This window comes from Aphelocoma coerulescens, chromosome 3, assembly GCF_041296385.1.
Source record: "Aphelocoma coerulescens isolate FSJ_1873_10779 chromosome 3, UR_Acoe_1.0, whole genome shotgun sequence".
In the NCBI taxonomy this organism is placed as follows: Eukaryota; Metazoa; Chordata; class Aves; order Passeriformes; family Corvidae; genus Aphelocoma; species Aphelocoma coerulescens.
The window spans coordinates 101,107,648-101,124,179 of NC_091016.1; the positions used below are offsets into that span (position 1 = coordinate 101,107,648).

At 38.5% G+C, this 16,532-nt stretch overlaps 1 protein-coding gene across 2 annotated transcripts in view; it reads right to left on the minus strand.

Annotated features, from left to right (window-relative positions):
- LRRC1 (leucine rich repeat containing 1) overlaps window positions 1–16,532 on the minus strand; it is a 70,610-nt gene that overhangs the window by 18,239 nt on the left and 35,839 nt on the right. For both annotated transcript variants that reach the window (XM_069011423.1, XM_069011424.1), the window contains exons 5-8: window positions 4,839–4,895; window positions 3,194–3,257; window positions 2,455–2,529; window positions 578–722 (exon numbers count right to left, since the gene is read on the minus strand). In XM_069011423.1, coding sequence (XP_068867524.1) covers window positions 578–722; window positions 2,455–2,529; window positions 3,194–3,257; window positions 4,839–4,895 — 341 coding nt within the window. The remainder of the gene's footprint in view (window positions 1–577; window positions 723–2,454; window positions 2,530–3,193; window positions 3,258–4,838; window positions 4,896–16,532) is intronic.

The following is a 16,532-nucleotide window of genomic DNA, read 5'->3' on the forward strand; positions in this document are numbered from 1 at the left end:
AAAACAAACACCTTAAAAAAGGCACTGGTAATGCTTCAGGAAACATTCTTCAGTTACTGAACCCAGTCTAAGGGGTCAGACACAGTTTTAGCTGGAATCCTCAAGGCAAGGATTAATGGGCTGTGAGGCAAACAGCCTTCCACTAGGTTCAGTAGAGGATTAATCACATTGTCCAAATGAAGATAAACACACACTGCCATTCAAAATACTGTATTTTTTGTAGGGATACTTTCAGCCAGTCTTATCAAGTGACCCACAGCATGTTGCAAGCTACAATTTTACATTGTTAAAGAGTTCTGATGGTGACATGGCTACAATGGGAACTGAAGGGACATACTAACTTTTATGTTGTTTTGGATGTGTCAAGTGAAGACTGAAAGAGGATTATGAGGGAGTCATTATGCAGACAATTAAAATGCAGCATTAATAAAGCTATGTATTTCATACTAAGCAAAAATAAAAAAAAACCAACTTGAGATAAACTCATCTCTTGCACAAAAAGACTTAAAAAATGCAAATGACTTCCAGTTATGGTGGATTAAATGGTTCTGTGCGATAGTGTTCATCTTGTACTTACCAATGCCATCAGGTAAGACCTGAAGTAAATTCTGAGAAACAAGCAAGTCTGTTAAAGAAGTCAGACCACTAATTTCTTCAGGAAGGCGTTCCAATTTATTTTCAGAAACATCCAGACAAAGCAGGTTTTTCAGGTTTCCTACTTCCTGCGATACAAGACAAAAAATTTAAGTCATGCCCAAACACATAAGAAAGTATTTTGAAAAATGAAGTTCCACAAAGAAAAACAATTATCTGTATGACCTCTTAATTGGCCATTCTTTGTACGACCTCTAAAAGCAGAAAAAAGTAAATAATTACACTTTACATGTGATAAACCAACCGAGTGATTCAGTCACGGTTTCTTGTTTTAACTATTAAACTGGCTTCAGTAGTCAAGCAAGCTATGCCAAGCATACCCAGGCAAGCACCAGCCAAACCTGGAGTTTTCCCCAAGTAAAGACTGCAAAGTTGTTTTTTTCAGAATGGCAGATTATCAACCACTACATAATTAAAGTCTACCCCTCCCAATTAACCCTAGGCAAATTAGGATTAGTCTCTCCTGGCTGCTACAGCAACATGCCATGACATCTAGGGATTTCATATCCTCACATCTCCCAGCTACAACAAATGTAGAAATAGGAATTGAGGGTGTTGCTCTGGCAAGCATATCTGAACTGCCAAGTTATACTGCCATCATCTACTATTATTAATGACTACTTAATTTTTTTACCATGGCAACCCATTCACTCGACAGAGAAATACCTTTGACTTTATTAGCTATCAGAGCATCCCCCCTTTCCCCATGCACACAGACATCCCTATACACACTTGAGAACAGATCTCATTTTAGTCATCCAAATCACCTTTCAGAGAACAGAATGGCTGACTAAGAAGTGCCTTTTACTTTTACATATATGAAATTTTCATACAGCAATGGCCTTGATCCTAAGTTACAAGATCAGTTCTTTTACTTTTGAAATGCCTACCTCTCAAGAGGATCTTTCATTAAACACATACCCTTTATACTACAAGTTCACCCTTTGGACACTGACCACAATAATGGTCAATTTTAACAAAAATGGCTGCTGAAGTCACACTTGACCTTTTGTGAACTATCACCTCTACTTAAAAAATTACTAGGCCAACCAACAAAAACAAGTGAACTAAATCCATTGAACTGTAACTGATTTCCAAGACACACAGTTGACAATGAGATCCATACAGCAAGTAACAGCAAACTGCAGGAGGAACAGAGAAAAACAGGTTTTGACTTGGCTGTAAAGGAAAAAGAGGGAAAAGGAACCATCCCACATATTATAAAAGTTCTTAAGAAAGGGAATTTAGAGTGCTGTAAGCTTTAAATGCTAAGTTCCGTCATCCCGTGACTGATGTCAGATGGGGGATTTGCCTGAATACACCAAAATTTCTATTTATGGCAACAGTTCCATTATTGTACTTCTTCCAAAGATCATGCTTAAATGGATGAAGATGACTACAAAAAAAAAAAAAAAAAAAAAATTCATACTCAAAACTTTTAAAACTGAAATTCAGATAGATACACAAGGTGAGGGTTAGCTCAGACAACTAATGGCTCCCTGATCTTAGGGCAAGAACTATAAACAGAGGATGTGTCATCCTACAAACTGAACAATGTGCGTATTAGGAAACAATTCCTTTGTCAAAATGCTTAAAAGAAAATTTCTGACAACATACAGCATCATGGCCAATCCCTTACAGAGGAACTTATTAAGAGAAAACCCTTACACACCCAAAACCAAACCCAGGCAAAGGGGACTGAAAAAATACTCCATTTTAAAGCACTTCCCTTTAGGAATGAATGAAAAGGTTTTCTTTTAAAAGCATCTTCAAAACAGTATGAGTAGAGCTCATTTTTACCTGAGGTATTTCAGCTAATTGGTTTCCATCCAACCAAAGGTCTTTAAGATTGAAAAGTGCACCAATTGTTTCTGGCTATAACATAAAAAGCAGTGAAGTTAAGTAGCATAGGAGCTTCAAGTAAAAAACAAACAGCTACCCAACAATTACAGTCTAAGCAACCCAATTCTTACTGAGAGCACTATTTAGAAGTACCTTGGTTAGAAGTAGTGACTATAAGCATTTGGAAACTCCATCATACAAATTAACTGCTATAGCTTAATAAGCTGGCATGGACTAACAAATTGCCTGCACAGCCTTGATCTACTGAGAATCCATCCAACATTCACCTGAGCCCCCTTAAGGGACATGACAGATATATTTTTGGTAGATTTATCTGTGACAATGTAGGAACTTTCAACCCCTTAGCCCAACCATCCTCTGACACAAGTCCATGTGGCCACTATAACTGCAAGCATAGACAAGAGTTTGTGTCCCTCCACTCCTTTTTATTTCCATAAAAAAAGCTGGGCCATTTTCTAGAGATCAGCTCCAGTTTCTCGAGTAAAGTGACATTGTACTGAACAAGACTAAGCAGATATGAAAGCACCAGCTCACTGTGAAAATTCATCTGCACCTATAGAAAGACTCTCCCTCCATACATTTTTCTTTCTTCCATTTTGGACATCCTACAACCTATTTAATCTAAATGATGCATAAAACAAGACCAATGTGCAGTTTCAGTGGCATGCTCTCTTACCAAATTATAAAGTTCATTGTTTCCTAAATCAAGTTCTTCTAGTCGCTGCAGCTGGGCAAGTGATCTGTGAGATGAGATAAGTCAAAACAAAACCACATTAGACTAAAGCAACAGAAACCCCATGTATTTGAATAAGCTCATTTTACTGAAACTTGAATTTCAAATTACAATGTAGTGTAAGCAGACAGTTATTTTACCAGACACAGACTGTTTGCAGTAATATCTTACTGAAAAAATAATTTGGTTTGTCAGTGTAACTGTATGCCCTTGAAACTTAAAACTTAGTATAGGCAACCAAATCATTACCTTTTTTTTATTTTAACAGTAAGTCCCCTGGGGTAGCAAATGCCACATACTTTAGTACAGTTAGTTAGATTTACTTTTAGGGGAAATTTGCAGTTATGCAATTGGATAAAAATTCCCCACCGTGATCACATAACTGTGTGACTCAAGACTCAACATCCATCATTTATCTTCTCAACATGATCCATCAATTTCTGAAATACTTCAGTTTTTGAGACTGCAAATACAGGGAAGCGCAAAAGGATGTAAAAGAAGTTCGAATCAACAGACAACAGAGGGCCGCCCTTCAAAATCAGGCTGTCGTAGAGCTCTTGCTTACTTTCCCCAAAGCTGCAGCAGCACAAAAACCAGAAAGAATTGTCAACTACATTACTGACAGCCAGAATTTTCCAGGAGCAATAAAACTGTCAGCATTTGTGATAGCTTCATTCTGACACTGGATGGCCAAACTTAGCTAGCAGTTCCTATCTTCTGACTACTGACATTGAAGTGTCTTGCGGCTCACTGCCATCAACAGCCACAACCAAGGCACTGAGTAGACTGACAGGAAAAAATGACCCCAAAGCAACTGGGGAAGACATTCTGATTAAAACAGGTTAAATCTTTTACAGTACCTATTAAGATTATCTAAACAAGCACAGCAGGAGCCAACAAAACTCTTGCAAGAAACAGCCAGATAATGAAGGAAGGAAACTCCTTCACTAGAGAAAGAACAGGCTGCTTCTAGGCAGACAAAAAGGATCCCCAAAGTATAAGATACCAAATTAGTTTAACAAAAGACCACCAATTCCTCTGCCACAATACAGACAGCACAGATAACTTTTTTCTCCAGAAGTCACGGTGGGTGAAGTCAGACATCAGAAGGCCTTAGTTTGCTACCAAGGGATTCATCTCCAGGTTTAGAAGCTTTTGGCTACTCAGCCCTGAATACAAACACTTATTTAAATGCTATAAAGGTCTAGAGTGAAAATCTCAGAGATATTACTGCCCTACTTTCAGAGCTGCAAAATCTCATCATGAGAACAACCCAAACCAGCACTTCCACTGCAGATGGGCTTGTTCAATGCATGCAGGACATGTTTGGTGCTGCTGTATTTCATACAGGATACTTTTTTTATAGAACAAAGCCAATCCATGCAGACTGCAGGCTCCTGCTACTACTAATCAAGTACAACTAGAAGTAATGGATGGAAGTAGATGCTGCTAAAAGAAGGGTGTATCTCATATTGTCAGCTGGCTTGGAATATTTTTTCTAGCTGTCATTCAGTTTCATTATGTGAGCAGATTTTAAGAATAAAAATATTTTATGTTAATATAATGAAACACATGCGATGTGACTTACTCAGGTAAATATGTCAGCAAATTTTCTCTCAGTTCCAGTGAAGCCAGGTTATAAAGACTGGAAAAAAAAAATCCCACATTTTAATACCATCTTATTTTTTATATTCCACATTTTAAGAAGAGAAGTGTGCATTTACACAGTTTAGAAGAAGTTGCTATAAACTGATTCTTCTTGTTTTAATTAAACCAGACCACCATGTGAAAAGCAGAATAGAAAGACTAAGTTGTTGCTTGTTTCTCTGTGATACTTAAATTAAAGCTAGAAAGTAAACACATAAAACACAAATTTCCATTTGTTAAAAGGTTTGTAGCTGCAAGTTACTAAACAGAGTATATTAAATCTGAATTGCTTTTACTTACTTGCCTTCAGAATCTGGCATGGGCTACCAAAGTTACAGAGCACCAGGTAAACCCATCACTGTCCTAATGACGGTGTGCTCATTACTCTAAGTGACATTCTGCTTCTAAGCGGCTCACTTACCCCATATCCCAGGCTTTTACTAACATCACCATGGCAACATTCAGATTTCTCAGGGGTTTATTTATGACTAAATGGAACACAAGGAGTCAGACATTATCCCAACACTATAATCTGCTCTAATCCTCTACCATCCCAGGGAAAAATGAAAATCAGATATGGTGACTGCAAATAAGGAGTTTTCTACAACAGAATTATGTTTTGCCCTGGTATGCAGGGAAGGCCTTGAATAAAATCTAGACAAAAAACAAGAATTCCACTAAATTTGAAACAGATGTTAATTCTAAATTTGTACACCTTATGGAAAAAAAAAAACACAAAAACAATTCCATGCATTGAGACTACATAAAACTGAAATATTTTCTCATCTCAAACAATACCAGCTTACCAAATTACAGAATAATTAGTTAAGCTCCAGTAAAAAAAAGCAGCTGATAACCTCAATAAAACTTAAGCCTCAAAAAAAAGAGAAAAATCTTCACATTGCAACTTCAATACAGTTATCAAAGCAGGGAAAAGCAACAGAACTACTGTAATGACTAAACCGGAAAGATGATTTTTCATGGATTGACTTTTGATGGTGCCTGAAAAATAAATCCTTATCTCATGTGCCTATTTCATACTGCATTCAAAAAACAATGAATGAAATCTCACAGGACCTTTGATTACGGTCTCTGCAGCCCTTTCCAGCTTATAAAAGAAGTGCATTTTACCCAACGTGTTCTGTATTCCTCCAGAAGTACAGTTAAAATATAGGCAAAGATACTTTAGTAGAAGTCTATTACAAATTCAATTAAAAGATAAGTGAGAATAACTCTGCTACTGCCACTCAAAATCATTGACAGAAATAAGCAAGCCATCATTCCAACAACACAAGAGAAAATTCACACATAAAAATTTTAAAACTATAAAACACAAGTCAAGGTGGGACATGGTATCCAACACCCTCACAAAAACCAAACAAGTGGAGGGGGAGAGGAAAGGGGTGATGGAGAACCATTTTCTCTGCAAAAGGTGTGTAGGTCTGATCTTACCCACACTGCTGCCCACAGACTGCCATTATGTTTGCATTTACAGGTTTTCTAGAAACTTACTTCAGCCTTACTTTGAATTTTCCACTTTGTCTTCAAGCTTATATTAGGTGAGGTCCATGATTCATTTTTATCAAGAGAATACAAAAAGGATGTGCACACCTCCAAGTTGCCTTGCAATCTTGTGTTTACACATCACCCCACATCTACTTATCTCCCTCCCCATCACGCTGAAGTGTTGATGAGTAAAATGGTGCAATCTCTTAATTTCTTCTCTTACCTCAGACACCACTTTGACTGTGGCTGAACAGAAATCTTTATCAGAAAAGCATGTTCAACAGCAAGAACTTTGGAACCACCATGTTAACCAGCCTCATCATATCATTAGACTGGGGCAGGCCAGTGAATCAGCTCAGGAAACTGATCCTGCTTAAAAATAACCCAGCAAGGAGAGTAACACAGATCCCCAAACCAACACAGAATAAATGCCCTTAAACCCCTGGGCTAGTACAGCTGCCAAGAAGGTGCAAGGAAGGCAGCTGTGCTGCAGCGCTGTGAGCACTCACTGGCAGCTGTGCCCTTGTGGGTACCTTGCGAGCATCCAACCACACTTTGCAGAGGGACTGTGGCCCACCACAGTCCCAGCCCAGGTTGTCTTCTTGTGGGAGTCGGCCACCTGCCAGATTACATTTTCATCTCTCATGACACAGCTTTCTGAGGGAGAAGTGGTTTATTCATTCTACAGCTACTCGCACCCACAGCATGCTCACAACCCTAACTCTACCCTGGAACAAAAGAAAAGATACTGCCCCACACTCCTTTATCCTTTTGAATTCTTACAAGGTCTTGAGTACAAATCCAAACTAAGCAGACCCCAATAAGCAAAATTAGGCATCCCACCAATACAGAGACCTAAGTCTATGAAGTTTAAACCAGCAAAGCTGCATCATTAGAGTGAAATACTATGTTTAAGATGGATCTATTTGTTAGAGAGGTCAGAAAATGGAAGGAAATTCGTGACTTATTATTCTTACATTCTGACTAGTAACAGAAATGACTCCCAGCAAATCTATGTGCTGCAACCTAAAATGTGACAGCTATCATATAAAATAGTAGCATATAAAAGACATGCTGATGTACTGAAGCACTAATCTCCAATACATTAAAAAGCAGAAGTATAGCTGATCCTTACATTTACCAACAGGTTCTTACCACATTGTATGTGTACTAATTTTTTTTTTTTTTAAGTTTTGTTAAGAAACACAATTTTAAGTCTTTTGCAGGAAAAATTCTACATGACTTGTTATTTTTCAAATATATTTTCTGACTTAGTAACACTCTCTCCAGAAAGTGTAATCCTTCTTCTTCTCAGCCACAAATAGCTATTTTTCACAATATACTAAATGAAATAATTTCTTCTTTCCCTATGCCCTTAATTTTACAGGTGCACTGTCAGTCCAGTATTTCTAAAGTCCCTGAAAAGAAGTAAAGCAAGCCATACCTTATCGATTTCTTTCCCTAATTCTAATCTCCATCTCGTAGAGAAAAATCAGTCATGGGAAGTTACCATAAAACACAAAGGCAACAGCAGTCTAATTTACTCACACTAAAGACAGCTCCATCAGCAGCTGTTCACCAACTGCATTTAGAAATTCAAATGCACCACAGAGCATTGCAGGCTGCTTTCCAACAAACACTCCTTGCTCCCAAAAAAAAAAAAAAAAAAACCAACAGAAAATGCACAAGCAAATGTAATTTATAGTCTAAAGGGGAAAGAAAAACAAAACAGCAACAAGATTAAAAAAACACAACAACAACAAACAAACAAAAAAACACCACCATCAGAAGATACTGACAGAAGATACTGGCTTTTTTTTGTAAAAAGCATTAATGTTGTAATGACTCTCACTACAAAAGCTACCACACACACCTTGAACACTGAGCATGTGTGTGAAATTACTGAGCACAAGGAAACACACAAACCACGCAGAGGATGAAGCTAACTAAAATAATTATACGTTTTCCATCCCAGCATTCCAGATGATTTCGGGTGTAAGGGTGGAACCAAGTTGAACTTAAAGGTACAACATGGCTAAAAATGTCAGTTTCAGTATAAACCAGATATACTTGTTCAGCACTCTACCAACAGTAACTGTAGATATTGGTACTCGTTGTGTGAGCTAGAAGAATGAAGAGAATGTGAAATCAATCACTGAGAACAAAACTAATAGCAACAAAGTACACATAAATGCTGGAAGTGTCTTTCCCGAGCATTCCTGTCAGGATTTGAGAGAGAAATGTGCAATCCAACACAATCTACAGGTAGGGAATACCACAAATACTCCTTCATCAACTGCAGCAGTCTACTCCAAAACAAGGGTTAGACTAGAATCATCCACTAAAACCAGAAACAAAGCCTGTTCTTTTTCTTCCAAAGCAAGCCAGTTTGGATTGATTACAATGAGATTATCAGCACCACCATGTTCTACAAAAGAACCTTTTCACAGACAGATGACTCTCTAAACAACAGAGATTCATTGCAATAGGTAAAAAAAAATCACTGAAGTTAAAAAACAAAAAATAACAAAAACAAAAAACCACCAAAAAAACCAACCAAAAAAAAAACCACACAAAAAAAAAACAGACAGAGAGACATTCCTTAGTTACCCTGGATGAAACTACATTTTCAGAGTACAGCATACATTAAATGTAGTATCTTTTGTAAAGTTATAAAATACAGAAGTGCTATGAGTTTATCCTAGCACTTTAACCTTGGGGAACAGTTGCAGCATATTCCTCTACCCATGAGGACAGAAAGTCAGCCTTAAGAGCAACACCCTACACCCCATTTCTATCCCAGTCCCTGCAAAAAGACTAGCAGGATCCAAGCCCTTGGCAGAGACTAGCAAAGGTTTCTGAGAGAAGCACTGGGAGGCATGATAAGACATACGTTATTTCCTTGTGGGAAAAAGGAAAAAGTTAAAATTACAGAAGTGGAAAGAGAAATGTGGGAAAAGCTAGGAGAAAATGAAGATAGATGACAAAAGCAACCGACATAAAAGCTAAAGATGCTCTGTCAATAAAAACTGAACAACGCCCTTCTCTTGAGTAATAAAAACTACACTTTTGGACCTTATGTTAAAAGCAGCACACAGCTGAGCCAGCAAGACAAGAATACACGCTTTGGGAAATAAGGAAGCAAAGCTGGAAGAGATGAAGATCTAAAGCACCTGCAGAAATCCATGGCCTGACCTGCACCCTTTCCAGCAAGTTTCAAGCTGGTTAGGGGAATAAAAAAATCCCAAATGTAATTTTTCCTTACATTTGTAAAACTGCAAAATGAAACGCAGGACAATAGGAACAGTCCCCAGATTTATACAGAACAAGAGAAAGTCCTGCACAATAAGGATAGGTAAGGTGAGAACACAGTATAGATTCCGACTATGGTCTGGTATTACACTTTTTATGCAGCAGCAGCAATGACTTCAAAACACAGCTCAAGGATGCAGCATACAGAAATCAGAGATTAAGTCCACATTTTGGCCAGTGCACCAGTTCCAAAGGACTCCACTGAGCCAGCATCTGAAGATTACTGGTACTTAGATACCCTGCCTGGATATACAGCATATACACCTTAAAACATTTGTCATGACACTAAACTGGGAAGGAAAGAAGTCTAACGAGGCAATTTACTGTCTTTTTTTTGTGCAGAAGAAGAACACGGGTTTTCTGTCCCTTCAAAGGTCTTCCAAGAGATAAGGTAACTGTAGTACTCTGACAATGGCAGAACAATGCATGAAATTAGCCCTATTTAAACATATTACAGCCCATCCCCACAGCCAAATAAAACTACCAGTAATATGTATGACCCTGCCCCAGGACACACCAGTCAGATGACAAGTCACTCATCTGACAGGATCCTAGTAAGCTACTCCCATCCCACAAGGCTTCTAGCTGCAGATCAACAATGCACTGAGAACCCGATGCTTAGCAGCTTTTATTCCCCAAGAAAATGACAGGGTTAATCAGTAACTAGCCAGCTCTCAAAATACCACTTACTCAGACTATAAGTATTTGAAGGTACAGCATATACCTTTGGACTTGGAACAGGGTAGGCTCCTGTTCCAAGTTACACCCAAAAGAAGCCTTTCTCTCTTCTTTCTTGACTGTTTCCTCAACTGCACACAGACCCTGTAAAGACCAAATCTCCAAACTCCCAAGCCTACATCAACCATACCATCCTGGTCTGCATAAAAAAAGTGTGGCCAGCAGATCGAGGGAGTGACTCTACTCTGCACTGGTGAGACCCCACCTGGAGCACTGCACCCAGCTCCAAGGGCCCCTGCACTGGAAAGACACAGTCCTGCTGGAGCAGGTCCCGAGGAGGGCACAAAAACGGTGAGAGGACTGAAGCACCTCTCCTGTGAGGACAGACTCAGAGAGCTGGCATTGCTCAGTCTGGAGAAGAATTTTTTTACGAGGGCAGTGAGACACTAACAGGACACCCAGACAAGCTGCAGATGCCTCCTCCCTAGAAACCAAGGTCAGATAGTACAGGGCTTTGAGCAACCAGATCTAACGCAAGATGTTTCTGCCCACAAAAGAAGGGTTGGATTAGATGATTTCTGAAGGTCCCATCCAACCAATCCAACCCATTCTATCAAATTAGATGCCTGAAGTTGGATTGTTTCAAGAGCTCCTGTAGCATGTACCCCTTTCCAGAGTTAACTACCACTTCAGTTCTTCCCTGAGTCTGCCTTATTTTACCCACAGTTACTACACCTGCCAGCAACGTATCTTCCCTGTGTCTGAACAACCAGCAAGGACCTCCATGTGGATTTTTGGTGTAATGACATTTGCAACGCAACAAAAGCAGTATTTGCCATATAGGGAAGGATTAAGCTCCCAGAAATTACTAAGGGTCTCTTAACACATAACCATGTAGTTTGTGGTCTATATGCTCCAGGCATGCATTTTTCTCACCTTCTTAAAAGGTTCAACACTACATGCTTATTTTGCTTCCGACTACTGCATAATGCTGGCAAATAATTAGACAAAGTTACCATGAAAGAACCTTGGAATTCACATCCATTATATGGTAACCTACAAATAGTACAACAGTCCTGCCTTTGTTACCCATTGCTCATAGAAACTTGTTTTACATTGTGAATGACAAAAAAGAGCACTGATGAACTTTTGCAAAACTTATCTGACAGAATTGAAAAACAGACCTTCTGCCCACACCATACAACAGGGAAGAGTGAGCTGGAAATTACAGGAAGTATTAATTTCCTAATTGAGGGCACTTCCTTATTTCAAAACAAACTGATCTTCACACACATGAAGTCCTGTGGTTCTACCTTGGAATATAAGGGAAGCTGGAAAAGCAACTAGAAAGCAAAGTAACTAGATTTGGTTTTGATGAAACTTATGTCTCACCAGTACTGTTAAAGACCATTCATCCAGAAATATCATTGAAAGCATTCCTCCTCCTCCTTCTCTTTGGAAGCAAAGTAACTTCATGTAACTTGTATCTAAATTAAACATTATTCTTTCCTCTCAAATTTAAGTGTATAACATTCAGGGGAAAGGCATGAGGCTTTCCTTAGCAGTCTACTTCTAAGGCTTGATAAGCAGAACAGCATTCTAGTAATAATTCTTGTAACAAAATCTGAAATTATGGATTACGTTCTTAACACTTGTCATTTTCTACAGAGCTGGGAGAACTGGACACAAATTAGGGTGGGGAAATACTCCTTCTGAAGACTGATTTTAAATAGGGACCAAAAAAGTAAAGTTGATAATTTTGTCCTCCTAGACTTAGCACAGACACTGAGAGTCAGAGAAAGTGCATTTGCATAGTGAGTTACTTGGATTGAATTGTCAATACTGTTAATTGGCTCATAAAAAGCTACATGTCTTCCAAAAGTGAAAACAGGATAAAAAAGTATAAATATCTTACCAGCCACTAACTGAGGGAAAGCCTCAATACATGGCCAGTAGTACAAGTCACATTCAAATTTTAAAAATAAAATTCTACAGTTTATGGCCAAGGAAGTCCCTAAATATATTACAGAGATAGTCTAAGTTGCTAATTAAGATTAGTTTTCTACATAAGCTTGGCTTTCAAGTTGCTGAGATAGTTTTACTCAGTCCCTCACACATGGCAACAAGACCAAAAAATGGACAGGAACACTGAACTTCCTATGAATTTCAAAGGCATCATTAAGAAGAAAAGAGAGATTAGTAATTACAGCTCATCCTGTTCACTTTTGAATGTTTTAACCAAACACTCTCTTATTTGCTTATCAAGATTATTGAAATGGATTGGGAAGGCTAAACCAGTTCACTATTACCACAAAATTGCATTTTTAAAATATCTTCCACTCATGCAACATCAATCTTCAACAACTTCAATAAAAATGGAATTATTTCACTTTTAAAAAATATTGCTAAATATATGTTAAATATTTTTTCTTGTGTAACACACGGGATGCAACATCTCTTATTTAAAGGCCAGCTGGCACTGCATTCACTATTACATTGCTAGTGTTCCTGAAATAAACTTCCGCGTTCTTAACATTCAGTTTTGTCATTTACCAACCAGCTGTGGTTAACACTGAATTCTCTACCTACTCAAACTCTGTAAATATTTCTTGCCATACTAAATTCAGTTAAGCCACAGTAGGAGTTTTTAATACTATTTATATCAGCCTAGCCAGACCACCTACACATAGTCCTCCTTCTATGTATTTGTGAGATAAGCCTCCCCGTCACTTCTGTTGTATCATGTAAGACTTTATGTTAATCAGACATTATTATGCTAAACCTGAAAAGACAGTTACATTGTCTTGCTCCACACAATTTTAAGAACATTTTCCATTCTGTGTGATGTTACCGGATGCATAATCTACACTTGAGACATCCAGGCATACACTAAGAAAACCACAGTCATGGACTGGCCCAGGAATCCATTCTAAGGATTGCCATTCTGATCGGCTTCTGGACCATCTGTATTAAGCAGGTCACCCTTGCCTTTGAAGATCTTTTATTCTCCAGCTACTTCTTCTATGATCAATATTAGAAATTCTGGTTCAGAAACTGCTGAAAGCTTCCAAAACCTCTAGAATTAAACATATATATGTAAAACCACCACCCTCAGTGACTAACTAACACGAAATCTCTGGGTATTTGTGTTTCCACGACTGTTGAAAAGCATGCCTGCAACAAATCCTTCCTTAGGAGCAAAACAATGCTCCTAAGCGCAGCAACATTTGTTCTATTCTTTTCATTATGCTCACTTTCATAATGAAATGTCTATTTCAGCATTCTACCTGCTAGCTGCAAATGTTAAGAGGAAAATATCTCTGCTTACCTGGTAATTCCCTTTCAGTAGTAAGGGTCCACAGATCCATTCAGCCTGCTTGCAGCTTGGGGGTAAACCAGACTCATCAGTCAGCAGCATCAGAATATCCTTCACATCTAAAGAAATTCACCCCTCCCCACATCAGAAGTTTCTGAAGCTAAAATAAAGCTATCCTACTTTCTTGCATCACAGACTGTGCAGTTGTCTTAAAAAAAAAAGGAAGGGCGAGGAGAGGGAGACTGTGAATGATGGGGATACTACAAATCATTACATTTCTGTGATCTTTTGTTGAATCTTCAGGATTTTGAGATCATGTCCAAGTAGGAGAACACTGTATATTTTTAGGGGAATAATAAAGATTGCATACGGTGGAGGAAATCCTTTTTCATCTGCCATGTAGGGAACTTTCAAAATACCCTACCTGCCAGTCATGAATAATCTCTTACTTTAAAGCTTAATATCAAAAAAAAAAAAAGTAATCTGGCAATCTTTATCTTTCCCAGGCACAGACAAGACTGCTAAAAAAATGGTGAAAGCTAAAAACTGGATAGGAGTTAGATGTCTGGTGTGCCAGTGGGCAGCAGGTCTTAAATCATAATTTAAAGCACACTAGTGAAGCTCTGCCCATTGCTTCAGCCATTTAAGAAATTAGGTGATTTTGCTACCCCTACAGAATGTGACAGATAACTGTCTTTTTCCAGTATGTATTTCATGCTGACAGGACTGTTTTTCCAGCTAAGGCCAATTCCTCATGATGCACTGTTCTGAGAGTCCGACGCTAGATTAAACATTAGAGATACATAAAAAGCTTTCCAAAGAAGGTACCTGGATCTCATTCAAGCCTAAGAACCACAAATAAATCATAAACATACAAAGCTGACACAATCTCTCTTCTCTTTCCAGACATTAAGCCGTAAGAGCACTATGCAGATCTCTAAAATCATAATCTTTACTGGTAAAAAAGCCAATATTACAGTGGGCTGGAGCCAGCACTACAGAATGAACACATATAGACAAGAAAGGTGCTGAGCATTAGAATATTCATGCTATTACTGTAAGACATGCCCTAGGAAGCCTCACATCCCAATTTTTTCAAATCCCCTTACGTACAAATACTCTGATTTTTCAATTTCAGGAAAAAGTCATCCCCTGTGTTTTGAGTGCTACATGAATAGGTAAGTACTGAAGAAAAATAATCCTAGAAGCAAGGGGAAATTCCTAAATGTTACCCATGCTGGGAGGAACAGGTTATGCCTGCTTGTTGGGCAGCTCTAGATACAGACAGCCGTGCAGAATAGGCAAGGAAATTAGACCTGCTCTCATTAAGATGGAGAAAGGCTGTAAAAGACACTCCTACTCACAGCTTAAATGGTGTAACTTGTTTCTCCAAATGGTTCCACTAACCAACAGGACAAGTCCTGCTCCAAGCTGCACCCACCTAATTATTAGGTTAAGTATCTCCCATGCATTGGCATTCACTGTTTTACTCCAGATAGCAACCAAACCACGAGTTAAGAGAACACAAATCACAGAAAAACACAAAAAGCAGCACTGATAATATAAGGATATCTAGTCTGCTATCCAGTCCTAAAGCAGTCTGTCACAAATCTTTCTAGAAAGCCCTGAAACAATGCATGGGCTTAAAAGAAGTAGGTTTAATCCAGCAAGAAAAAAAACAGTCACCGCATGTAACAGTGCCAGAAAAGCAGACTGAAGTGCTCACACAGAGTAAGAAGTTTATATACTTGGAGCATGGCTATTCATAAGCAAGAAGAAAGACAAAAGGTCCAAGGAAGGCCTTGCCTATGTTCTTCAAGCATCCAGTCGTGACCCTTAAAAATACTCCTTTTGGCAATACAAAGGAAAATAAAAATATAGAAGGTCTGCACAGAAGAATTCTTAACAGCACAGTAAAAGTACTGACAGAACTCTACATATGAGTAGTTTGAGCAAGTTCAAACACTGGCCTGGGACAGTGAAGCTGAACACTGGCACTCATACATCAGACCATGGGAAAAACAGACTGGATACCTGAATTCACAAGGAAGACACACTTCCACTAAGGGTTCACCACAAGGCAATTCAAGTCTATTATCTGCCATTAGTAAGAACTTTCTTACTAACATTAAAGTACTGCTGTTTGTAAAAGATTTGCCATTGCTTTTGCTGCTTTCCCCATTTAAGACAGTAAGGCAAATTTGCATTGCAGCAAGATTGTAAGTAGGTCGCTAAAAAAAAAAAAAAAAAGACACTAAGTACATTCTGATCATTGTACTACATGAAGATGAGTTAGAGATTTCACTGGCTGTACTAGGCAGTTTCCTAGACAGCACTGTAAGACTGTAAGAAAGCACTTCCCCAAGGTTCCACATACTCTAGTGGTCAGAAGACCTGCAGCAAGTACAGGGACTTCAAATTTTTCCCCAAACAAGCCTAACCATAGTAGAATAAAACACCAGTATATGTATTTGTTTGCTCACTATTTGACAGATCTCATACAGAGCACATAGGTCCAGCCTATTCAATCAAATAACAACATGCATTATTACCCAAAGCAGACTGAAGCTCCAATAAGGCATTTGCAAACATATCCAAACACCTTTTGGGGTCCCAGCAGATGAAAAAGAACAAAGGAGGCAACAACGAGTACCAGTTTGTGGTTTCTACCTTTGGAGAAGCCACAGAGCATTTCACTACTTTTACCAAATACAAGGTGACTGGCAGCACCATCAAATTCACTTGCAATAAATGATGAAAATTTTGCCAACTAGAACAGGAAAGTTGCATTTGTTGGTAGCCAGACTGAAAAAAAATAAATCT